Source organism: Cyclospora cayetanensis, unplaced genomic scaffold, assembly GCF_002999335.1.
Source record: "Cyclospora cayetanensis isolate NF1_C8 unplaced genomic scaffold, CcayRef3 CcayRef3_contig_10, whole genome shotgun sequence".
Taxonomy (NCBI): domain Eukaryota; phylum Apicomplexa; class Conoidasida; order Eucoccidiorida; family Eimeriidae; genus Cyclospora; species Cyclospora cayetanensis.
Genome location: NW_020312037.1, coordinates 295,467 through 319,320, shown reverse-complemented (window position 1 = coordinate 319,320; position 23,854 = coordinate 295,467). Strand labels below are relative to the sequence as shown.

The following is a 23,854-nucleotide window of genomic DNA, read 5'->3' as shown; positions in this document are numbered from 1 at the left end:
AGCTGTACTATGCTTCTTCTCTTTCAACTCTTGTTCTCCCATATTCTTCGCGTGTGTTCGCTTTCTTGTTCTGTCTCGCCTTCTTTACTTCTTATTGCTCCTTCTCCATGCAAGCTCTCGTTGCCCATTGTTCATGCGGGATTTCTTATTTAGGGATATCGGACGCGGAGTGTTGCGTCAGTGGCGCGTTCTTCCGCACCTTCCCGCGAGTGACAACCTACACAATGGATTCTGGTTTGAGTGAAGATGCGGTGCATGGGCAGCTCCCGACGATCGCTAAGGGTTTGATGGGCCACACAAAGCCAGCAGCAGCTGTTTTGGTCTCTCGGGACGCTGAGGAGTTGCAAGAGCCGGTGGCGACCCTTTCTCACGGAAGAGAGCGGTGAGTGGCTTTCGACGAAATGCTCACCAGAGATCGTTCCCCCTTATCCGGGCTCCGCTTAAAACCAAAGCATCAAGACCACCTCAAGCGTGTACTGCTTTCCAGGGAGGTGGAAACCTTGCGAACGGACAGGAGAGCGCGATTCGTACCTTCAGTGTCTAGTATGAGTCTTCAGGGCCCCTTTCTTAATAGAGACTTTGCCGTTTCAAATGTGGCTTCTGTCGATCTTTTCATTCCGTGCGGCTTTCTCAGAGCAGTTTCTGAAACCTTGCCGGCCGATCGAGACATTTCTCAGTTAGAAATCCGGCCTACCCCCAAAACACAATCCTGTGAGGATTTGAGTAAAGACCGCAACAGGAGCAACACTGGTATTGAATTAAAAAAATCGAAAAGCTTCTACTGCCGCCATTGAAGGTTACTTGGAACCTTTCTGCGCGGCATCCTCGTTAGATTCCCTTTTCCTGCGGTGCAATGCTGTCAACGTTCCTCCTCTACTCGTGTGATTCGTTGCAGTTGACTTTGGTAAGGCGCATTCGGGACATCGGTTGATGTGGCAGGCCTCGATGATCCCAGCAGCTGTCCGACGAAAGGCGCAGGGTCTTTTCAAGTGGCGATCAGACCATAATCATGCCAGTATAAGTAAAGACGAATACTATAAGCATTCGATGAGGCTTGTGATTGAGCGGATGGATCCACACGTAAGGCTGATGAGAAAGCATTTGCCTAAAGCGCAGACACACAGACAGACACTTGCAGGCACACTTCCTTTCAGTCAAACAAAGTCAGGCATATCCAGTGCTTCCCAGGGTGTGGCCAGCATCTGAAATGCCATCTAGGTTTCTGAGTAGAAATGTGGGGCTCTGAGCCATCAATGAGGGAACCTAGGTTTTGACTTGGATATTGTATGACTGAACCGCAGCTGCCTAACTTTGGTCTTGCGGACAAGACTGAACTTCACATCACAGTAGATGTGGAACATGGTGAGAAAGCAGCTGGGAGTGGGGGACAGAGATAGAAGACAGAGATCGCCAGAAAGACAGAAATGCACGCATGAGAATCGGGATAGGGAGTCACTTGGGGAGAGTTGGTGAGTAGCGGAAATGTAGAGAGCCAAGTGGAAACTGCATGTTCGGACATTTTGACGCGGAGTTGGTTTCACTGCTGTGCTGTTGGTGGCCTTACAGGTTTGTACGTGGGTGGGTGGGTGCCAACCGCTGAGCTGCTGGCAGTCACAGGACCGAAGGATGGACCTCACTTGGACCCTTCAGAGGCGCCTGAGATGAACGGAGATCAGTGTCTATTCGGAGAGGCCTCTGCGGACTACAACTTACCAGTGCATGCGTTAGCTGATAAGCCTCCTCACGGAGTCAAGAGGAAAGTATCGGTCTCGCAGACCCGCGCCAAGGGTCTCCACCAGAGGTATGCAGGGAGGCACACCGCGCATAGTCACAATTTTTCAGTGATCAAGTGTTGATGGGTTTAGACCGCGGATGTGGGAACCCTTATTCAAGGCGATCCTTCTAGTATGGCCGGTTTAGCTTAAACAGAAAGGGCTCAGGCGGGTCTTTAAATCGGTGGCACTGAGTCGCTGTGCCTGTCAACCCCACAGCGCTGTGATGTCGCTCTCTTTGAAGGGCCGCCGAGGGCCGCAATCGATCGCGGCAAGATCTACGCACTTTGGTGAACGTGTTCATCATTTGACTTAGGCTGGGACATGCTCTCCAGGTGAAGCAGAACATGAGGCAGGTTGACATTCGCCGGGCTTTTAAGATGGTACATGCGGGAAATAAGCCTCTTGAAGATTTTATTCAGGAGAAGCCCCGCATCAGGAGACAGACCTACGACACCTTGGGCAAGTCCCTCGTTGTGACAGTCAAGCAGCCTCTCCTAAGGCTTCCTCAAGTAGAACCCCCACGCCTCTCACCTGGGCGTGAACTTCGAAACAGCAGAGTCACCAACGTTCTGGATCCAATGAACCGATTGGACAAGCCATTTGCTTGGGCAGAGGTCAGCCCTCCACTGTCGCTATGCATAGAGCGTTTCCTGTGAATAGGGTCTGCCTCGCCGCTGTGCTTCCTCCCAGGACATGCTCCCGGCGCATCATTGGTGCTGGCTTGGACTGATGGCTGCCTTCCTCTTTACGAAGGTCATGGGTTTTGAATAGCTGCTTGTCGGGATTACTGTACATGCTGGCAGTACTTCAACTTGACTGCCGCATAAGCCACTTGATTCCCTTGTTGACCTCATTTTTTTGCTGCAGGAACAGCCTGAGTTGCACGTCGAGGGGTGGCGTCGCGCCGAGGAGGCAGGTCTGCCGGAGGCTATGGTGTTTGTGCATGGGTACAACACGAATGACGTGCAGTCCATGCAGATCATGGCCCAGATGGCTGCTTTCGGAAATTTCCCCCCCTATATAAAGCCTTTTCTCTTCACTTGGCCGGCGGGGGAAAATTTTATGGAGTTTTTCGACGCCAGGGAAAACGCAAAAAACCCACAACTACATGCTGCCTTTACAGATTTTCTCAAGTCCCTCAGAGATAACGGTAAGGGCATGCACCTCCCAACTGGGATCTCATTGCTACATGCCAAATGCCCAGCAAGCAGTACATTGTGCACACAGACTTCTGATGCTTACCCGTGAAGATTAGCATGTACTGTGTTATCAATTGCGAGTTTCGTGCAGTGAACGCTAGAGAGGTGCTTGCACATTTTGCACACAACCTGTTCCACAACTCTGCATGGAGTGCCCACCTGAATAGCAATCACAAGAGGGGGTCGTCTTATGCATATCAGTGCTCATAGGGATATATACAAACAATGTTTGTGTTTACCTCTACATCGACTCCAGGACAACCACAAGTGCTTTCATCTACGATGGATATCCTCGCAAAATATATATACTTGTCTTCTGGCACCCAGCTGTAATTGCATTACCTCTTGCTACAACATATGCGCTCGTGATTTTTCTGGTACATGTGAACAAAGTCGTTGAAGATGCGGCTCACAGGTATTCGTTCTGTGTGTTCTGGCCTGTTATCGCAGGCATTCGGCAGATACACTTGCTGGCACACAGCTTGGGATCGCGCATGCTCATCATGAGCCTCCACAGGATAGAGCAGGAAGAGTGAGCCTAGCTGGCGCCGCATGCACCCAGGAAGTCTTGTATGGGGACATGGAAGAGCAGGACCTGACGAGTGGTATATGTGGTGTGCAGTGTATCGGGGGCCCCGTTTTTAATTGCAATGCTGCGTTCTTCGATATACGGACACGCCTAGATGCAATTACGTAGCCTCCTAGCTATGCGTGTGTCGTTGTAGCATGCTGTTAAAAATGACGCATCTCGAGGACCTCGGGGACGGCCACGCGCAGCTACGCCTTGCGGATCAAAGAAAGTTGCACATCGTATCTCTCAACTTCCTGAATCCTGAGTTTTTCCTGGATGATTTCGTCGCTAAGGTGGGCGTCTACGCACTAATGCATGAACCTATGTCAGAGAAACGGCATCGTATTGGTAGACGCCTTTCTGTCTTGATGTATGAATGTTTGCCGTCCACTGTCCGCGCACTGGAAAGTTTAGCCCAATTACCTGTGTTCCGTTTCTGTCTCCTAAAGGCGAAGAAAGTGGTTGTATATATACGCCTACAGGGTATCTATCTGCCTCTTTCTTATGCACTCAAGCAAAGCATCGATAGAGTAACCTGTGTGCTTCTTGCGTGTCTTGCTTCCAGGAGTACTCTTTCCTTCGGCAGTACTGCAGCAACATTTCTATATTCTGTGACGCTCATGATGGAGTCAGTGGTTCCGGGTTTGCTTTTCCAGAAATCACGTGCTTAGCAGCAGCCGGAAGCTGGGAGTGATCAAGGCCTAAAGGCAGACACATGAAGCCCTCGCTGCTGTAGTACGACGGCGTGGCATTATGGACTTTCACTTATCCACTCACATCGCCTATCTGTGCCGTCGTTTTTCCGTAGGCCCTGTGGTGGTCTGAGCTCTTCAGCGGGAAGCAAGCGCTAGGGCGGAGCGTCTTTGGCCTTTATGCGAGGTCCAACGATTCAGAAAGCTGTGTTGGAGAGCAGGAAAACGATTTGCGCAAACCTCCTCTCTATGCCAGTAGCACAGCTTATTTCCAGGGATATGAACCGGAGCACTTGCACGCAGATACGCGAGACTGGCTGGGTGAGGAAGCCTAAACTGGCCGTGTAGCAGCTCTAACAAACACATGATCCCCAAACATGCACCAACATCCATGTTCTTCCCATCTGTCGAAGGCCTTGGTAGACGCCTATTTCCGGATGCCACCTGTAGACATTCCTTGGACGTTCGATTTGCTGGTGGCAGGGGCCTACAGGAGAACTGCGCATTTGTTATCGGTGTGGCTGTGACTGCTTGCAGACGTGGACGTCATAGATATGACATGGCTGGGGAGCAACGTGCACGCATTGCGCCACTCGTACTGGTCCCTCAACCGAGAGGTCATCGAGGACTTGCGGTAAGCTCGCTGTCTACTGGCTCTCCAGCATCATCACTGCAACTTGCCGAAGCCTAATACCCCACCTTCATGCTGTCGCACTGCTGCCATCCTGGAGGACCCTTGCTCTTGCTTATAGCGTTTACGTGCCGTGGTAGACAGGTAGATGCCTGTATCTGCGGGCTACCGTGTACCTGCTATTTACGATTATACGCCTGATTCTCTCTGCTTCCTGCTGTCCGTTATAATGGATTGGGCTCTTTGCACTTGCAGAGAACTGATAGTAACGCGCAAGAGGGCCCGACACAGGACCTCTCGGTTAGACCGGAGAGAAGGAAACGTGTGGGTTTATCGTGTGGCCCCCTCGTCGCTCACGTCCATATTCGACAGTGACATCTAAGATCAAGGTGGGTAGAGAAATCCTGTTTTTCTCTCAGTCCAAGCATAGTACAAAGAAGCATCATAGGCAGCAGCAAGGGGCGCAGGGGGGAGGACGGGGCGCCTGTGACTTCGCTGATAGCAGCGGGCCGCCCGGATGGCTCGTCATTTGGGCTAGAGGAGCGGAACTTTGGCGTGTACTGGCAAACTCACTGATAATGCCACAAGTTGTTTTGGAGTTACAGGCTTTTATGTACGCCGTGTATGCATCCAGCTGGCAGGCGCGCGAATCCGTAGTTGCCTGTGCGTGGACGTAGCCGTGTTGCAACGCAGCGCCGAAAGGCGCTCAAAGCAGATACGCCGCTTCCCATACTGCAGCTGCACGTTAACTGTAGCCCAATGTATATACGCTTCTAGAATTCGCTGCGGTTCAAGTAATATGAGGCAAGGAAATGCTGTTTGACGTACTGATACAGACGTGCTCAGGAGGCTTGAGCGCCATACTGGGATGCACACGCGATTTTGCGAACATAGGTGTACAGTAACCAACGCATACCGTTTTGTATTGTTGCATATATTGTCACGTGCATCGTTGCAGAAGCAGCTTTTCCACATTTAAATACAAGTAGATGCACGCATATTTGGCAGTCAAGCTTACATGTAAATATATGCATGCTTAGATGACTTTAGATGGCCCTGGAAATATTGTGGCTGCAGACGCACACCATGGCTGCCCAATGTTCACGTTCACGGAACTAGGGACCTCAAACATAACAGGCCCTGCCTCAAACAAGGTTCAACAAATCTGTCTCAATAAGGGCCTAGGCCAAGCACGCCTCCTCCTGTCTCATTTGGTTGTACCCCGCCGGCTGGCTCAATCCCCGCCTTTGCCTCACACACGGAGGTCCGCGGAGTCCCCCGGGGTCCTGAACAGCCGGCGGATCTGCGTATTAACGACCCGTGCATTGAGGGCCTTCGCCGCCAAGAAGTTTGCCGCAACATTTAGGTATGTCAGAGCCAGTAGCTCAACCTATCATTAGCAAGACGCAACAAGGAAAAGATTTCAAGGCTCGAACAGCTTCTCCGTGTAAGAAGGACTCTAAATGTAGCAGCTGCTGGCGCACTAAGGATAAACTGGGACCACGGAACATCAGAAGCAAGAATATAGTGCTGACACAAGAGGAATTGCTACCCGGAAGTGCAGGGGACACCCTATATCACTGCTTGCCTTCCAGGAAGCTGGGAAAAGCGTATGGCCTTGGGGATTGTAGAGGGGCATGCGGGTTGCCGCTCTTGAGGCCCATGCTGGGAGAGGCAGGTCTAGTGAGCGGGAGAGTTCGTCAGTGCAGTTGATGCGGTACAGGCACCCCAAGGTATTTGGCGGCATTAGGACCAAGCCGATTAAAAGCGCGTGGAGACCACAACAAACTCTGAAAAGGACAGAGGGCATCACTAGATTCCAGAAGAATGCCCGTATAATGTGTTTGCGCATTTGCACCACCCAGTGGGTTTTGAGCTCTTCGACACTGCTCTTAGCGGATCCGCTGTGCAGCTGCGCACAGCTGAGGCCTGAGGAGGAAGCCTCGGTGCTCTTACAGAAGAGAGAACTGGGAACAGCAAATGCAGTGGCAGCAGTGGCACCAACGGAAGCTGCGGTAGAGAAGTACGTGTGGAAGGAGTCGCCGTACGCTATTAGAGGCCAGTTGCTGCAGAGGCGCTTGCGATGAGTGCCGCCGAGCGAGAAGACCATCCCGGCGTTGACGAGCTGCGCTGTCACCCAAATTGACAAACTGGCGGCCTCGTAGTTGTCACTCCTGCAACGCCAACCGATACGAATTCCAGGTATCTCATTATGACCGGCGTTGCTGATAGAAAAATAGGCCCAGAGCCAGGTATACCTCTCATAAAACAAGCGGTAAGCCCAGAAGAAAGTGATAAACAAGTGGCCGGAGTTCTGACAGAGCAAAGCGCTGTGCGCGAACAAGAGAAACCCCACAGAAGACGTTTGGGCAGCGCCAGGTAATGATGGATAGAAATAACGCTGCGAGGAGAGGTGGCTGGAAAGCCCTTATTGCTGACCGCATCCACCAAGCTTGTCGCGGGAGCTCTTGGAGATACCCCAGGTCCATTCCTAGCCCTGAACATATAATGGCACTAGATGTGTACGCACCTGAGTTTCCTACCTCGTGTCCTGAGACAAGCAAGCAGCTTGTTGTCAGGGCGTTATGTAGAAAATGCACCTTCACTGCCAGCGATGAGGGTATCAATGCCCCATTTCCCACAAGCAAAGCGAGTATCACTACAGCTAAACGCCTCTCCCTGCGTAACCCTGCTACAATTTAGTCTGCCTGAACGGAAGGCAATCACTGTCTAGGCTGGCAGCTGCGTTTTATCGGTAGTCCCAGAGGCAGTCTTCTGCGCCTGCCGGTAGAAAGCAGTGGCACTCTGGGAGGCCCCTACCTTTCTGCAGCAACCGACAGTAAAGCGTGACGAGAAAGGCGGCATTTATGGCGAGCATCAGACAGAGAGACGTGATGGTCGTAGGCCCCAGCAAACTGGAGGTGGGTGAGCGGATTCTTAGTTGTTCCTTAGGCCTGCAACAAAAAGAAGTGGAAGCCACCACCCCTACACTGCCGGATCTTTGGCGACAACGGGTGGGGGCAATGTACACGTTCTGGCTGAAATACATACTAATCTGATCCCCTTAAACTCATTCACGAGCTGCAAGGGCCTGGCTCGCGGCGCCTGTGGGTCTCCGGCGTTCATAGCACGCAAGGAGCACCAGTCCTTTCTAAGATGCGCTTCTCAGACTTTGCTGAGTGGGGTCCTTGGGTAGTAAGACTTGAGCTCCCCGTGGAGCAGAAAGAGCTGCAAGGCTGAGGCGCACCGCGCAAGGACCATTAGGTTGCTGATGCCCAGCAAAACGCCCACGTCCACCGTCAGGTAGAGTACTTGACTCATGCAGGAGCCGCCGGCAGCCACTAGGAGGACCACCTTTGCCATTGAGAGCAGTAGTCCATAGAGCACCATGAACTTATACGCTGCCAGCGACGTCGCAAGGCTGCAACGTCCCTCTCTGCAAGACAGAGAAGAGCAACACTACTGTACGGACACTGCACTACCACAGGACCACATATGCATACCCCACTACGCGACCAGAGCTGCAACAACTGCAGCATCTACATCAGTATCAACAAAGCAGCCGATACACTCGCACAAGGTTTTCCTCCCCAGCAAGCAAATGTCGCTCGCCCTCAACACTGCATGCAAGAACGGGCCCACTTGAGAAGACTGATGACCGCCGAGGGTCGCATTGAAGTGGCAGTGAATGGAGCCGCAATGGATGCAGCAGACTGCATAAACCCGCGCACGCATCGCATCGCGTGTAGGTCTTCGACTGCTACAGCATGCCAGTATCGGGAGCTGTCTAGTCTGCATATGAGTGTATTTACGCATGCGCAGACACTGCACAGCCCACAAAGGGCAGGAAGTCTCCCGAAGGCTGACTTGCCTTAGAAAGGGCCAGGCCCACATGAGCTGTTCTCAGTGCTGCAGAGTCGTTGGCACCATCGCCGCACATCAGCACGAAGAGGCCGCTGTCCATAAAGGCCCGCACTACTCTGCTCTTCCCCTAAAATCCACAATGCATTCACGCAGACGGCAATACTCCTTAGATGCTCCCCTTGCATGCAGCTAAAACATTTTCCCTCCAGACTTTGGTTTGACGCCTCTGGTTGGTTGCTCAGGAGTTCACTAACATTTGGAGTCGTGCGTCCGAAGATCCGAATGCGCATTAGTAACACATCAAGCACAGAACCTGTAGGGAACTGCTTCTCGTTGTCATGCCGCTGTGGCTTTTCCCCGTTGACTAAAAGCAGAGGGTTCTCCTCCAAGTTTTCTTCCTCCGTGTGCTGATGCTGCTTTTTCGTTGTCGCAGCAACGCCCAGCAGCAGCGGCTCGTTCCTAAGGATATCGAAGGCACCCTCAGTGATGGCCAGCTCCGGCCAAATCTAAACGCAAGGCGTATTGAACACACAAAAATTCATACCCTGGAGCTTGACAGCGCATCGATTCGGGAAACAAGGAAAAAGCCTCCGTGGGAGAGAAGCGCTGAGCCCTCTGGCGATGTTGGGGGGTTTTGATGCACTGGGGAGACCACGCTTGCTCTTGGGGAGACAAGGTGCACAGATACACTCATTGGGCAGACAATAGGTGCACATTCTTTGCTGTCTCTCACCTCTGGCTTTGATAACACCTCTGTCTGCGGGATTTCTCGTCGAGTCCGGAGGTCTGTCCAGACCACGCAAGTGGCACCTTGCGCCGCCTCGCCGAGCAGCAACGCTGGTTCCTGTTCTGATGACCCCACCTTGACATTTCCCTCTCTGAGAACCATGTCCGAGCCGTGCATAGTCTCTCTCTGTGCTGCGGTTGGTGCAGCTGTCAGCATCCCGCACCGCATGCCAACAGCAGCAGCAGTGAATATAGAATCCCCCGTGACCATCACAGGCCTCACGCGGGCTTCTCGCAGCTGCATGATTGTTTCCTTTGCATCGGCCCGCAGCTCATTCGATAGAAGCAACAATCCCAGAAACGTAAGATCAGATTCAACAGCTTCACGCGTGACCTGCTTTGCTGCAGCGAAGGCGGTGCAGCTGCTGCAAACAGTCCCTTTCTGCGTCTGTTGCAGCTGCCCCTCGTGTTGCTGTTGCTCGTCTGCTGTGTCCAGGTCTGCACCGCTGTGCTCTTCGTCACTGCTGAGTCTAGGCGGATGCATGAGTTTCCATGCAAAAGCAATAACATAGGCGCCTTCAGCTGCCCTCATGTCATGCACCTCCCGGCAGCCTTGGGGCAGGCCTCCAGGGCAGAGGGCAGCCACGGCATCGAGGCTGCCTTTGCAAAGCCCAAGCAGAGGGGGACTCTCTGCTGAAGCGTTTTTGAGAGCCGGATGATCGGGTGGCAGTAGGGAGGCCAAAGTCTTATGGGAGGCCCTGAGAAGACAGCTTTGTCGTTTTAGGCGAAAATCAAACGGAAAGGCTCGCAGACACTCCAAACCGCCTGAGCCAGAACGTGGGACACACCAGCAACCAGTACTTGTTTCACCTCTAACTCCCACACCAGGTAGCCAATACTACTACCGACATACAGTTTCATAGTCAAGCGGCTAGCTGAAAGGGCCCCTTAGTGTCGGCTTGAGCTGCCCGGGCAAGTCCGTTCCCCCCAAAGGCGCTTAGAACTGACCAGAGGCAACAGCAACTTCCGGATTTCCTGCAGCGCATGCGGCCTCAACAGCAGATAATGTGGTAGCATCTTCCCCCTCTACCAACACACGGCGACGGCGAGACTCCACCTCGTTTCCGCAGGCTGCGCAGCGGGGGGATGAGTCCATCAGCCGCCAGCCACTCGCCCGCAGCAGTCTGCATCACACCAGGCACACCATCCATAGTAGCGTCAACACATGGAGGAACTGGCGAAATGTTGCGCGTATCCTTGAAAGCAGCATTAAGTTAGGCCCAGAGAAGGAGATCCAAGCGGCCACGGCCTAGGGGTGTCTCACTCAATCTCCAAAGCTCCCCCCACAAGGGTTGGCTCACGATCTCCATGAGCCCCGTGGAACATTGTCAAAGAGTGGCAACAGCCAGCACTGGCCCTGCAGAGCCGCGCGAATTCTCCTGAACAACAGCAGCAGCACATATGCAGCAGCAATAGCCAATAAAACCAGTCAAAGGCGAAGTGCACAGTCAGAAAGCACATCCTGCGGCTGAAGTCCCGCCGCATGCAGCACCAGTACCAAAATAAAGCGCTGGAAGCAAATAGGAGCAGCCGCAAGGCCTGCGTCTCGCACCGTCATTGTCGCTCAAGTGCGTCAGGGTCTTCACAGGCTCTGTAGGGAACTCGCCACTGGGCTCTTTTGGTGTGGGTATGATTCCTGTTTGGAGATAGCAAGCGGTCGACATGTCTTGCCTTTGCGCTTATCCCTCTCTGCAGCGCTCAGCTGTGTTCCCAGAGTGCTATATAATGCCGTTTTCTCTACGTGTTTGCTTGTTGAAGGTTCCGACTGGTTCCCTGCAACTGAGCTGCTTTTATTGCGTGCGCTCACCTGTGCACTTAAGGCGGTGTTGCGTAAGAGTTCCTGTCTTATCAAAGCAGACTACTCTGACCTTTCCGCAGACTGCGACACGCTGTGGGGCTGCAGTGAGGAGCCCCGAGGAGAGCAGTCGGCGGGCTGCGGCGGCTTGCGCAGATGCCAATAGCACGGGGGTCCAGACAGGCAGCAGCTGGGAGAGTGTAGACACCGCATAAAACCAGCCTGCGCGAAAAATTTGGGGAGACTGGAGAGCAGAGCCATATTTTTACACGGGGCCGGCACAATGGCTGTGGCACAATATACAACCGTTCGAAATGCAGCCTAAGAAGGGCATGCTGGCATCCGTGTAGACCAAGAGGCGCCCATTGAAGCGGCTAAGAAGAAGGGCATCAACAAAAACATTTTCTTGTCTCTCTTGCGAGGGGCAATGGCTTCAGGATAGAGAATAAGACTGTACCTGCAATCCCTGTAGCGTTAGGGGAGTTGCTGCAGATAGTGAAGACCACTATGAGGGCGTAGCAGAGCAGAATTACAAACACAGCTGGCAGGTGGAGATCGTATTTGAGGCCCACGAGGGATGGAAACAACAGCCGCTGCATTTGCTGGCCCCGAGAAGTCGAAGCTCCCGTTCGCAGTACAACACCAACAGCCACAGATCCTTCCTCCTCCCCTTCAGTCGTCTCTCTCGGCATGTTGCGTGCTTGTGCCGCTGGTGATTCTCCTTCGGGGTGGCTCATCGGAGTTGATGCTTTTGCTTGAGCAAGCCCACAGCCGGTGACGGCTATAATGCGGCTCCCTGAGCAAGTAGAGACGCAATACGTACGATCCATAAAAGTCCACAGCCATCTTGAAAAGGGCAGTAGGTTTGATGGCGAGTGGCTGAGAGGAATCGGAGCAGTTTAGGGACCCCACAACCCTTTCGAGTCCAGAAAAACGGTCAAAAGTACAAAAACTAGCAGGACACGCAGGGAGAGATGAGAACCAGGAACGTATACAGAGTGCTGAATAGCAACGCGTCCATATTTGGCTTGTGCTAACGCCGGAAAAATGCTACTCGAAAAAAGCTCACCCGCATGTATGAGGCTATTTGCATGCAGCCTTGCGAGCCGCTGAGCCCCGGTCTCGCAATCAGCATGGCGCTGGAGGGAGTGCGCGTCTTTGGGATGAGAGAGGACCTCTACAGGGATCCTTTCAACCGGCGCTGCTTCTCCAGTAAAGTCCGCTTCATCCACAACGGCAGAGCCTCGTACTAGCAACAGGTCTGCAGGACAGGCTGTCCCCTGTTGCAGTAGAACCACGTCGCCTGCACACACAACCGCAGTTTAACAGGGAGACATTGCCAACTGCAGCCGCCTTGCGGAGGGCCAGGGACGGCCTGGTAGGGCTCTGCTTCCTGAAATTTGTCAAAGGAGATGAAACACCACTCATTCCGCAAGGCCACTACCGCCCAACATGGTTACAAGGCCCTGCCTGTTAACAGCTTTGTTGGGTTGCACAGAGCCCTGTAGGGCACTGCATCCATTAGGATGCATCCTCTGTACTCAAGGAGACCTTACGCTCAAGGCGTCCACCGAAAAGCTCACACATCGCACCCAAAGCACATTCCAGCAGTGCCGCTAGCCCTGTACACTGTGATTCGCTAGGCTTACCTGGAACAAGGTCTGCAGCCTTGAGGTTACTGGGGGAGTTGCCTCTAAGAACCAAGACAGTCTGAGTATCTAAGGTCTGCAGCAACCCCCTGACGCTCTGCTGGCTGCGATAGGCCAGCAGAGCCTTCCTGAGGGCCGCCGAGACCCCCAGCAATACCCATAGAGATGAGGAAATGTAACTCCGCCAAAACAAGGAATTCAGCAGCAGAAAAATCTGCAACAAATTAACAGGGTCTCGGGCTTCCCTGCAACAATACACACACAACGCACGCAAGACCCCCAAAGCACAATACGTCATGCCAGTACTATGTGGGTGGAAAGGCATGCCTCAACAGACGCACTACATTCAATAAGGCGAATCTTCGATACGCCGTGCCTATTTCCCCTCATGCCCCTCTGCTTCACAGCTGCCTCTTCCTAAGCCTGTCTCAGTTGTTGCCTTTACCCCATTCTCACTCCCTAGCTGACTGCTTCGGCACGGCCTGCGCCACTACTGCTCTGCGTGCTCCGCTCTCTCTCCGCCCCTACACCCTTCTGCCTCCTAACCCCTTGAGAAGCTCAATGAGACTTGGCTGCTCGACTGGAACGGTGTTGGGACCGCAGCTCTTAAGCAGCGCCGCTGCCTCCGCCTCCCCAAGGCCGCCGGCTTCCACACATCCCTGCACCTTCGCAGCGCCACACTTCACCTGATCGAAGCACACCCGCATCTCAAAGCCAAAGTCGGAGCTTGGACTGCGTCCAGGAGGTGTGCCCCAACGCACGAATATGACAACCCCCGAATCCCAGACAGACCTCCGGCAGTTCACTGTAGGTGGGAACGAAAGTTTGTGCTTTGCGGCTGAAAAGATAGCGACGATGCTGCCGAATAACGTAGCGAACAGGCTGTCCCTCATCCTGAGGGCAGCCTTCTTGAGTATCTCGTTGACCATGCGCAGCCCTCTGCTGGCGATATTCCTGCTGCACCGGCACTAGCGACGGAGGCGAGGTCTCTTGAGGGCCCGTACGACCGAACAGCACAAAGAGACAGAAAAGGAAGAAGCACTCTTTCAGCCTGAAAGACAGAAAACGGAAATCGCAGAGGGGCCACACACAATGGCCGCAGCACACTACAATATCATATGCGTCAGCGGTCCCTCCTGCAAGTCCTAAGAGTGCAACCGCCTTGTTGCCACTAAGACCTCTTGGGTTGCTCCAACGATACTTAGACACGGCACATGCATGACTGAGACGACATGCTGTACTTGCTAATGATCCGGTTGAACTCGGCAGCAGGGCCCCCAACACGCGGGAGTGGGGGCGAGAGCGACCCCTCGCGATCCGATGCCTCGCGCTCAGCTAAGGGTTTCTCCAAAAGCTGCAGATACTCGCATGTTTCTAGAGGGGCCCTTAGGAGGAAGCAGGAGGGTAGAAATGCGGAAAACACCTGCAAACCTGGGAGACGTAACAAAAAACACACAATCCCCGGAATCCTAAATCGCCAGGACGATGCGTGGAATGAAGGGCCACCCCTACTGCAAAGCGGCAGCTAGAGTGCATGTAGGAAAGCTTTTTTTGGGGTAGTGGGACGGGGAGGTTTCTTACTGAAGAAGGTAACAAGAGAGAAGCACCAAAGGCAAATAAAAGGCTTCGCGCGGGCTCTCCATGCCTCTTCTGGCTCCGAAACGGATGTTACTGCCTCTCTCCAGACACACAGAAGTAGAGCCGTCACCAACAGGAGCAGCAGAATGCAGCAGATACAAAAGCACAAAGAACCGTGGAGGCTACGGCGGTAGCCGCGCTGGCGCAAAAAAACGATAGAGGAGGGACCCCCGGGGGAGGCCCAATTCTCCTGATGATATGGATTCTGTTGCTCCTCGTTGAACTTTTCAAGCTCGTGAAGGTGAAACGAGCTATCATGTCTGTTCTTTCGAATCTTCCAGGATCCGAACAGAAGCAGCAGCAACAACAACACCAGCAGGAACGGTATGGGGCTTCCACCGAGTGTCCCTACATGGAGATTGGAGGCGTGCTGCTCCCACAGGTTTGCAGATCTTTCATAAATGGATGTCGCGAATTCCCTATCTCCCTCAAGCTCCAGTAGACCAAAAGGGGCAGCCAGGTCCAAGGAGCCTCGCTCAGGCAAGGGGGGGGGAGCCTGGGGAACCCCCAAGGGGCCCCATAGGTGGGCACCGGAGAACACAGGTGGATCACGCATGGGGAAGCTGGAGACGCTTCTTCTGCCGTCGACACATCTACCGCAAGTGCCGCTGCAGGAACGCACAGCACCAGTGGGGGCCTCGGTAGCAGCCCTGACCGTAGCCCGATACACAGAAGTACTGTTCAATTTTGCGATCTATGCCTTTGCCAAGTTTGTTTATTAAAGCCAGGCATCTGCTCCAGCAAGTCACAGTGAACTGGTGGAGCTTGTACAACTGTCGCAAGCACCCCGAGACTCGCCTTCGCAGCCGGGTGTCTTGCTTCCCCCACGGAGTGTTAGTGCTGCCGCAGATGCCGCTCGAAGGTGCACGTACAAGGGGGTCGCACCGACTCAATGACCGATGGAGATCGGACGATCCCATCGGCGGGGCCTCGTGGGATGGGGGGCCCCAATCGCGGACGGCCTTGTCTCCAGGAGGCGGCGGTGCTGCTGCTGCTAGACAAGAGGGGAAACCGGATGACAAATCGTGAAACGCACAAGTTTCTTGCATAGTCTGTTTAAAATGAGCTATTTAAGGCCGAGATCTAAGGGGCTCCTGCATTACGGCTTCCTGCTGGTCTTACTATTTCCTGGGGGGCCCTCCTGCTGCCGGTGCTGCTCGTGTTTTTGCTGCGGCAGACGCACTGCTTCTCCCGCTATCACTCCTGGTGCTGCCTGAGCTGCCCCGAGCTCTGCACCCACATCCACTCAAATCAAATAAACTTACTTTTGCGTAATTTTATGTCTGGCTATGGGAGATACCCCACAGGCTGCCTTTCCCTGAACGGAGCTCCCAGCGACAAGAGCACCACGACCACCCCCAGGATCAGGTTCACGGCACATGTACAGCATCATCTGAACCTGCAGCAGCAGCCGCAGCGGCACTGCAGGCGACACTTTAAAGCCAAATTCAAAAGCACACAGACAAAGCACTCCCCATCAAGGGCTGTACCCCTCAGGAGAACGCGCTAGCAGGACCAAGAGAGAGCAGTAACAATGACGACTATGGAAGCACCCAAAAGCGTCAAGGATTCATTTGTGTCTCCGCCGCAGCAGCAGGGGCAGCAGCTCGCCTGTTGCGCTGACTTGGGCTGCTCAGGTGGTTGTGGCAAGAAGAATTGCAGCAGCTGCAACAGCAAGTTGTCACTGAAGGATATCTACGGCCGCTTTGCTGCGGCAGCACTAGTAAACTCGACCCTGAGTGGTACTGTCTCTCTGGTGTCTGCGCTGCTTTTTCTGCGGCGGCGGGGCCTCCGGGTCTTTACTGTGGGTGTCGGCGTTGGGGGCCCTCTGGGTTGGACTTTGAGAGACGCCGACCTCTACCTCAAGGATCCCGTGGCTAACAAGCGTCTCCTGCCATCATCCTGCGATCCACTGGTGCTGCTGCAGCAGCATCAGCAGCAGCTGCAGCTCAGCACCAGCTTCATCATGCCGTACGTTACACAGATCAGACAGAGATTCTTCCCCTCCGAGTAAGAGGAGACACGCTACGCCGCTTCAGATCTAACACAGAGCAGCAGATGCTCCACTCGCCACAACGATAGAACTACGTTGCAGGACCCCCAATATGTGCAGCTGCAGCAGTACCTCCGTCCCTATCTGTCTCTATGGGAAATTCCCTGCCCACAGGGACTCCGCCACGGGGCTCCCACAAGCTGGAGGCAGCAGGCTGTAGCTAATAGTTCGCCAGACTGCAAAACCGATGTCTTAGATGCCTCTAACGGAAGTAAAGGCCTTGAGTAGTCTTCTGGCATCCGGTGGACTGGCCGCATTGCCACAAAACGGGACTACTTTTTAAACAGCGCTGCGTAAATCAGGAACACCGCGGGAGGCAGGAACCTCACAGGACTGTTGTGGAAGGCGTTTTTTCCTCCCCCACGTGCCTGTCCGGGGTGTTTCTTGTCAATCGTCGCTTGGGGCCTTCGTGGCTCCTTCTATCAGCTATTCCCAACGCAAGTGAGAGGGAGAAGGCTGAGAATAGATCGAGGCCATGCTTGAGTATAACGGAGAGGTAGCCACCAGATGTGTGGGCCCCGGTGCAGAATAGTATACGATATCTCAGAGAAGGCAGAAAATACGGGAGATAACTACAATCAGGATATAGCTAGAGTCGGACGCAAGCATTATATCCTAAGACGTATTGGCGGCTGTGGACAGCCCACCAAAGTATCTCTAGCGACAGGAGTAGAAAGAGGATTGAGTGGTGGAGTGCGTGCAAGGTGTCTCGGGCAGTTGTAAGCATCCCCGAATGCTTTAGGGGTTCCCACTGCCTTTGAAAGAAAAACTGGTGGGCTTTCGCGCCCGATTCTGCCTGCCAAGGGCCCTTTTTGCTTGCCCTTTTTGCTTCCCCCAGCCCCTCTTTCTAGAATTCAGCTAACAAAAGAACCCTGCTACGGGTCCTCTATGGGCCTCCGCCGCCCTCGTCAAGACCCCGGGGGCCCCTACCTGAGGGCCCCCGTCCCCCGCCTCTGCGGGGCTGTCGACCAGAGGGGCCCCCACGCCGGGGAGACCCTCCTCTGTATCCAACTTCCCTGCAGCATCAACAGTAAATGCATGTAGCTACGGGAGGTCACTGTGGGTAGGCTCCAATTCTCAGACCCTACGCGGCATACAGCTGGCTACAAGAAGAAAGGAAGGGCAACGCACCTGTCCCTTGGGGGGCCCCTCTCTCGGCTGCGACTTCTGTCTCGGTGTCTTTGCTCGTATTCTCCATTGGCCGGAGGGTGGAAAGGGGGCCCCAGGAAAGGAGGAGGGCCCAGAACACCAGGCCCAAGAGCCCCTGGTGGCACAAGGGGCCCTAGAGGGGCCCCTGGGAGCCCTGGGCCCGCAAGCGCTGCCAGTGGGAGGGGTCCTGGGGCAAGGACCCCAGGGGGCAGCATGTGGGGGAGTAGGGGGCCCCCTGCTGTGGCGGCAGCAGCCGCTGCTGCTGCTGCTGCTGCTTGTGACGGTGGCTGCGGTGCGGTTTGCGCCCCTCCTGTTCCGGCTTTTATTCTTTCTGTGGCCCCCATATAAATAAGGGCCCCCCCCCCGGGGGCCCCTGAGCCTGGTTGCTGCTGGTACATATGACGGCGGAAACCCACAGGGTGCGCCAGCGGAACATGCCTGTCTTTGCAGTAGGAGACAAACTGATCGCAGACCGACTGGACTAGGTCCTCACTCATGGCGAGCGCCTGAAGAGAAGAACAAACTGCAGAATCTGCCGGGGCGTAGATGGATGCATGTATGTATCTATGCACGGGCAGTAGTGGCAACAACACTGGAAACAGGAGCTATCTCAGCACGAGCACTCAGAATCCTGTGAAGAAGGCTTTCCCAGATAGCAAGTCTGCTTGCCTTATCAAATGCCTCGGCATCATCTGAGGAGAGAGTCAGATGCAGACGATCGGCGACGGGGGCATCGTTTACAGGTTTCCCTACACGCAAGGAGTCCGTAGAAAGTGCATAGAGGCGCTATTGTTGCCGCATTCTGGATACAGATGACAGACAAGGAGGCAGACATGACACAAAAGAGGCCCGCCGAGGCTAGAACCTTGCTCGCGGACGAGCGGACCTAAGCGTTTACCTCTGATGCCGATGTCGATCTTGTGCCGCGCCTGCTCTATAATGTACTGAATGTTGCTGTTGTTTGCCCCCTGGATGGCTGCAGCAACAGAAAAGGCCGGTTCCTCTCCGAATAGACCGACGAGCTCCAACCTGCACACCCTCTTTGCGTTGCCGCTGGTGCTGGTGTGGGGTTGCTGCTGCTGTACAGGCAGCAGAGAAGAGTCATTTTGGGGTCTCTGCCTAGGATCATGAGGCATCCACGTGCAGGGGCCCCACTGCGACGCCGCTGGCCCTGTTGTGGCGGCAGCTGCGGGCCCAGCAAAAGACTGCGACTGCTGCGGAGGATCTGCAGCAGACTCGGGGAGAGCTGCTGCAGCCGAAATCCCCGGAGGCAAGACGACGGCGCGAAGCACACCGATGCCCTCTAAGGTAACCCCGTCCAGATCTTGCAAGCAGGCAGTCAGTCCCGAAGATGGCCCGAAGCTGATTTCCGCTGCAGCACGGTCACGCAGGATCACTACCTGTAGCGCCAAGCGACAAACAAAAGTCACGACAAGACAAGATGCAGCAGCAACAGCGGCCAGCCGTGCAATCAGCAGCTGCAAGTTTCTCTGCTTCTTTCCCCCTTGAATAGCCCCTAAGGGCATGTATGCACTTAGGGGGTATTCAAAGCGCGTGCGGTGGTTTGAGGACCTCATGTGAGTGACCGTACGTTCTGTACTTGGCCGTAAGCAGAAACGCAGCTTCTGATATCGCTCTCTTGCAGGGCGAAGGGCCTCGTGGGGCCATCAATGAACAGCAACAATCTAGAGGGGCCCCCTATGGGCCCCCCCGGCCGCGGTGCGGGTGCACCCTGTGGGGGATGGTAGACGAAAGAGGGGCCCCCTGAGGGCCCTCCCATTGACGGTGCTGGTCCTCCCGAAGGGCCAGCTGACGCTAAGTATTGTTGCGCAGCTGCAGCAGCACCTGAGGGGCCACCACAGAGGGCCCCCAGATCGTGCTGCTGTTGATGCTGCTGCACCTGGTCAGCTGCTGGGCACGGGGCCCTCGCAGCAAAGAGCAGTTGCAGCTGCTGCAGCTCCTCAGATGGCTGCGGTTGCTGCTGTTGTTGCTGCTGCTGCCCCATGGAAGGGTCCGCTGCAGCGGCAAGGAGCATCTTTCGCTTCGCTGTTTCTTCCCCGATTTGTGCCTTCCTTTTTCCGTCCTCGTCTTTTTCCGATTCACTTTGCTGTTAGCTCTCTCATGTAGCGCGAGCTGCTGCTGCAGTTGCAGTTGGCCTGGCTGCCAGGTTCCTCCGGGTGCTGCAGGCTACAGCCCCGTTCTTACCACCGCAAAATATTCCGAGTCGCTTTACAGAAAAAAGGTGTCTAATACAAATTATGGGTCTGCACTTCTCTTCTAGACGTTCTTTTCTTACGGGCGGCCCTATATGCGACACTTCATCGCTCCCTTGGGCAGGACGGTGTTCACTGGAGCGCTCTAGAGGCGATGGTTGGTAGAGAAGCAATAAGTGCATTTGCTGTGGCTTTAGGGCAGGTATGCCTGGTGATCCAGCCGCTCCCAAGTCTTTTCAGATTCCTTAGTATAGGGCATGCATGGTGCTTGGCCTACTTTCAACATGATCAACTACGCGTAAACGTTCGGGCGTACTGTACCTTGTGCTTCACTCACAGTTATTCTAACTGCACATTGGGGATCAAGTGGAGCTATTGGCTGCCCTGTTTAATTCTACGTGCACTTCCTGCCGCCCCGGTTTTTAGGGGGTCAAAATACATCTATGCACTCTCTACTACACTAGTTTTTTACGACCACGAATTAGTAGAAAATACCAAGATTGTTCCGCATGCTCGTAAACTTGATTTTTAAAGAGTTGTGCTAGCTCGATACAAACAGCCGCAATGTGTCCACGTGTGCGCTAGATGCTATGCCATTGGCCGTGAATGCTTGGAGTGCTTTGAACGGTGCAGCAACGCGCTTACTAGCTGTTCCTCTTTCCTCCCGCCGGAGCAACTAGGGGAACAGACAGGGGAAGGCGGAGGCCCCTTGGAAAAGCTCTCAACGCCTTTCTACCACGTTTTTATTGGTGCCGACCTTAGTTGGAGTCTAACAACTAGTAGCATCTCATGCTTGAACACAGCTGTTCCTTGTTGCTTCACTTCCTGTACATGAATTGGGGTGTTATGTGGCTTATGTAAGATCGCCTTAGGAAGACAATCATCTCCAAAAAGTACGACACAAAGTTATTCAGCGTTCTTCCAAAGGAGCAGCGCCATCCCTTGCCCTCGCCCCCCTGAGTTCCGATTTGAGAAGAAAAGTGGCTAGCAAGGGCGTAGCTGCGCCCTCTCAGCACTCACAGTATTCAGATACAGATGAGCAGCATCTAGCGCATTCGCGCATAGCATTTAATGCAATCAATCTTCTAGCATCGAGCCTAGAGTACTATTTTCTTTAAAAATATACGAACAGAAGACTTCGTTAAATTTTTTTGAAAAAATTGTATATATACTCTCTGTAGTAAAAGTGCCAAAGTGTAACTTAGACCGCTGCATCTTCGTTCCACCCATGTCAAAAAACGTGGGTGCACTCTTTTTCCGTACTTGCAGGGACGAGCTGCATGCGAAAGAGCGGAAGTCCTCCTGCCCTATCGCCACTTCCTACGGAGACAAAAACGCCAACGTGCAAACAAGGAGGCCATGTGACGACTAGACGGTAAAAGAGATATAAAGGAAGAAAGAGGTACAGGCTAGCCAGCAGGAACCAACGACCAGGCCACGACCGCGGTGGCATGATCATTGACCATCGTGTGAGCGCTCAACTACGTCAGCCTCATGCTACAAGAAAGATAAAACATGCAAGATGTGTGGAGGGAATCAAAATGCACTAGCTCACCAGTGCCTTCGTGCCCCATCGAACCATTTCCGCATGCAAGGACAACCAGTCGGTGCAATATGTCAATTTCAGAAGCCCTGAAGAGGCATTAGGAGTCGTGCAGAGGTAGTATATCTGAGATTGCTTACGCATAAAGCTGCGTGTAGGTAGCATCTTTAGCAACAATTATTGGAAAGATTTCAAGCAATATCAGTGGATGAAGTTATCAATGTTAGGTATAGACTGTAGTGGCTACGGACAGTTGAACGGCGTAATGAGTATTGTGCATGCCGACTAGATCTGTGAGATGAGCAAAGCCGTAGATTTTTTCAAACAGCAAAGCCTGCATGTGGTCCTCCATCAAACACTGAAGCTAAAATTTCCAAACACATTTCAATAAAAACTCCTGTCTAATGGGAGGACCTCAGTGCCCAATAACCCTAGATTTTATCGATTTGATGGCTTCCTGCGATATATTCGTCTCCACACCGCTCATTTGCCTGCGTTGCAAACTCCGCGACTAATCTGAGTAGTTCTGAAGTATCTTTGAGGAGAGAATACTGATAGTTCTGTGTCACATTCAGCCTCTAAGAAAATCGATAGACCAGGAAAAAAGCATTGTTAAGTGAAAGATTTGCAAGCCATCTTAGCCGCCTGACTGCGGAGGTCTTCGTCTGGTCACCTGAAACATTCCGTAGAGTGCGACGATCCACGGGGACCAATTCTCCTCCTTCGAAGCACACACTGGACTGGCATGTTTTTAGAATTCCGTGCTGCTGTTGTACGCGTTTCGCGTGTAAATTCACAGGCACTAGCCAGCTGATCTCTGAACCCGTATTCGGCCAAACATGATTGCTGCCCGTGGATCACCAGCTTTAGGCCGGATAGCAGAGGGGCCTCTCGGTGATAGACACGAATGTGGGAGGGCAACGGGTAGACGGGTGTACTGCTGTATGATAAGCCCAATCGGCAACGGGAGTAGAACCTGGCAAAATAATCGGCATTTGTACGCAAAGAGCTACGAATACTGGAGAAGAGTGTTCGGTTGGTGTTTTTCATGTGTCCATCGGCCACATGGTGGTTTGCAATAGACATACGATGGTCAATCCTGTAGACGGGCCGTGAAGGCACGTCGGAGCACACTAAAATGCTTTGGATTCCTAACCCGTGATAAAGCTCCTGGGGAGCTTCGAGACATGGGATTAAACTAATAGGACTTCGCAAGCCCTGACAAAGCTGGAGTAAATGCGAATAGGCACATTTGCTGAGCCTGTCGACATCGGTGTAGGTGCTAGCCTGACATCTGATCTCTGTCAGTACAACAATAAAGCTCATCCGCGAAATACTTTGAATCCTTTCGGGGACCGGTGGGCTTGACGAACTGCCTGGTTCACGAGAGTTGCGCAGTTCCAGTTGCTGGCAATCCGGATACTACACTACATACTCCTTGGCCGCAGGACCCCCCTCATGCGAGTAGAAATAGTGCGAGAGCTTTCCCATTCTAGTGCGACCCCAACATTGGCCCCCCAGAACATGACGACGCTTGCTGTACACCATTACATGCCGAGCCAGGTGGGAATGTATGAGCTAGCAGGTTCCCGCATTGACTGCAGTCACGGCTCTCAACGCGGACGTGCCTGACCGTGCTGCCATTATTTGTATTGGTCGTGTTGGATGGATGGGTGTCACTAGCGTGCAAGCCACACAAATTATATATAAACCATAAGTCATCTCAAAGAAGTGTGGTTATGCTGTACAATAATTAGCTACTGGGGGACCGAGAGAGTGCATTTGTTACCACGTTGGTGTTGCCTACACTAAAGTCGTACAACAGGAGGAGCCCAAGCCAACGACCATTCTAGGATTTTCAGGGATCTAAAAACACATCTGACGCTAAAATAAAGAATGATGGTCAGTCCGAACAGTAAAAGGGTGCCTATAATTACAAATGCTGGAATTATCGCACAATCCACTACATCTTATTGAATCCCTTCACCTGCACTGGACACCACTGCTCGGGTTGGTTGAGGCTATGAGAGCAAAGAAGAACGATCCGACGTTTTATGAATCAGGGCCTGTTGATAGAGAGCAGTGCTTAAAGCTGCGCTGGTAGCATCCTTTGTTAGGAAGGAATGACGCTTTAAATCGGGCAGTGCGGGTACCTGAATGGTTGTTTAGCGGTTGACAAGCGTCTCTACTGGGGCATTATCCTGCACTGTTCGAATTACACACTGAGTTTTAGCAAGTAGATCAGTGAAAGGAGCGACGATGCCAGCAGCTTAGGCGACGGTATTATTGTAGCAGA

The 23,854-nt window shown here is 53.4% G+C and overlaps 4 protein-coding genes across 4 annotated transcripts; 2 read left to right on the top strand and 2 right to left on the bottom strand.

Annotated features, from left to right (window-relative positions):
- Positions 1-224: 224 nt before the first annotated feature.
- LOC34624072 lies at positions 225-5,250 on the top strand. The gene is made up of 13 exons (XM_026337563.1): positions 225-382; positions 488-774; positions 896-1,080; positions 1,302-1,362; positions 1,567-1,801; positions 2,089-2,389; positions 2,643-2,925; positions 3,425-3,506; positions 3,700-3,838; positions 4,111-4,173; positions 4,354-4,558; positions 4,775-4,871; positions 5,124-5,250. The coding sequence occupies exons 1-13, from the start codon at positions 225-227 to the stop codon at positions 5,248-5,250; spliced, it is 2,223 nt and encodes a 740-aa protein (XP_026193348.1).
- A 1,128-nt stretch (positions 5,251-6,378) lies between these two features.
- LOC34624071 (probable cation-transporting ATPase 13A4) lies at positions 6,379-14,332 on the bottom strand. Its single transcript, XM_026337555.1, is given in 18 exon segments — positions 6,379-7,042; positions 7,308-7,365; positions 7,689-7,822; positions 8,116-8,304; positions 8,511-8,581; positions 8,740-8,859; positions 8,987-9,238; positions 9,466-10,283; positions 10,467-10,642; positions 10,783-10,894; positions 11,109-11,332; positions 11,334-11,535; positions 11,771-12,109; positions 12,383-12,616; positions 12,963-13,207; positions 13,509-13,648; positions 13,755-14,162; positions 14,327-14,332. Coding segments are annotated over 18 exon segments (4,392 nt in total).
- Positions 14,333-16,134: 1,802 nt separating this feature from the next.
- Positions 16,135-16,614, top strand: LOC113147331. Its single transcript, XM_026337545.1, has one exon. It carries the CDS (start codon positions 16,135-16,137, stop codon positions 16,612-16,614), a length of 480 nt encoding a protein of 159 aa, XP_026193330.1.
- A 925-nt stretch (positions 16,615-17,539) lies between these two features.
- LOC34624070 (collagen alpha-1(VII) chain) lies at positions 17,540-19,837 on the bottom strand. The gene is made up of 5 exons (XM_026337534.1): positions 19,394-19,837; positions 18,701-19,202; positions 18,472-18,551; positions 17,785-18,308; positions 17,540-17,669 (listed from the first exon to the last, which is right to left on the bottom strand). Exons 1-5 carry the CDS (start codon positions 19,835-19,837, stop codon positions 17,540-17,542), a joined length of 1,680 nt encoding a protein of 559 aa, XP_026193319.1.
- Between the last annotated feature and the right edge of the window lie 4,017 nt (positions 19,838-23,854).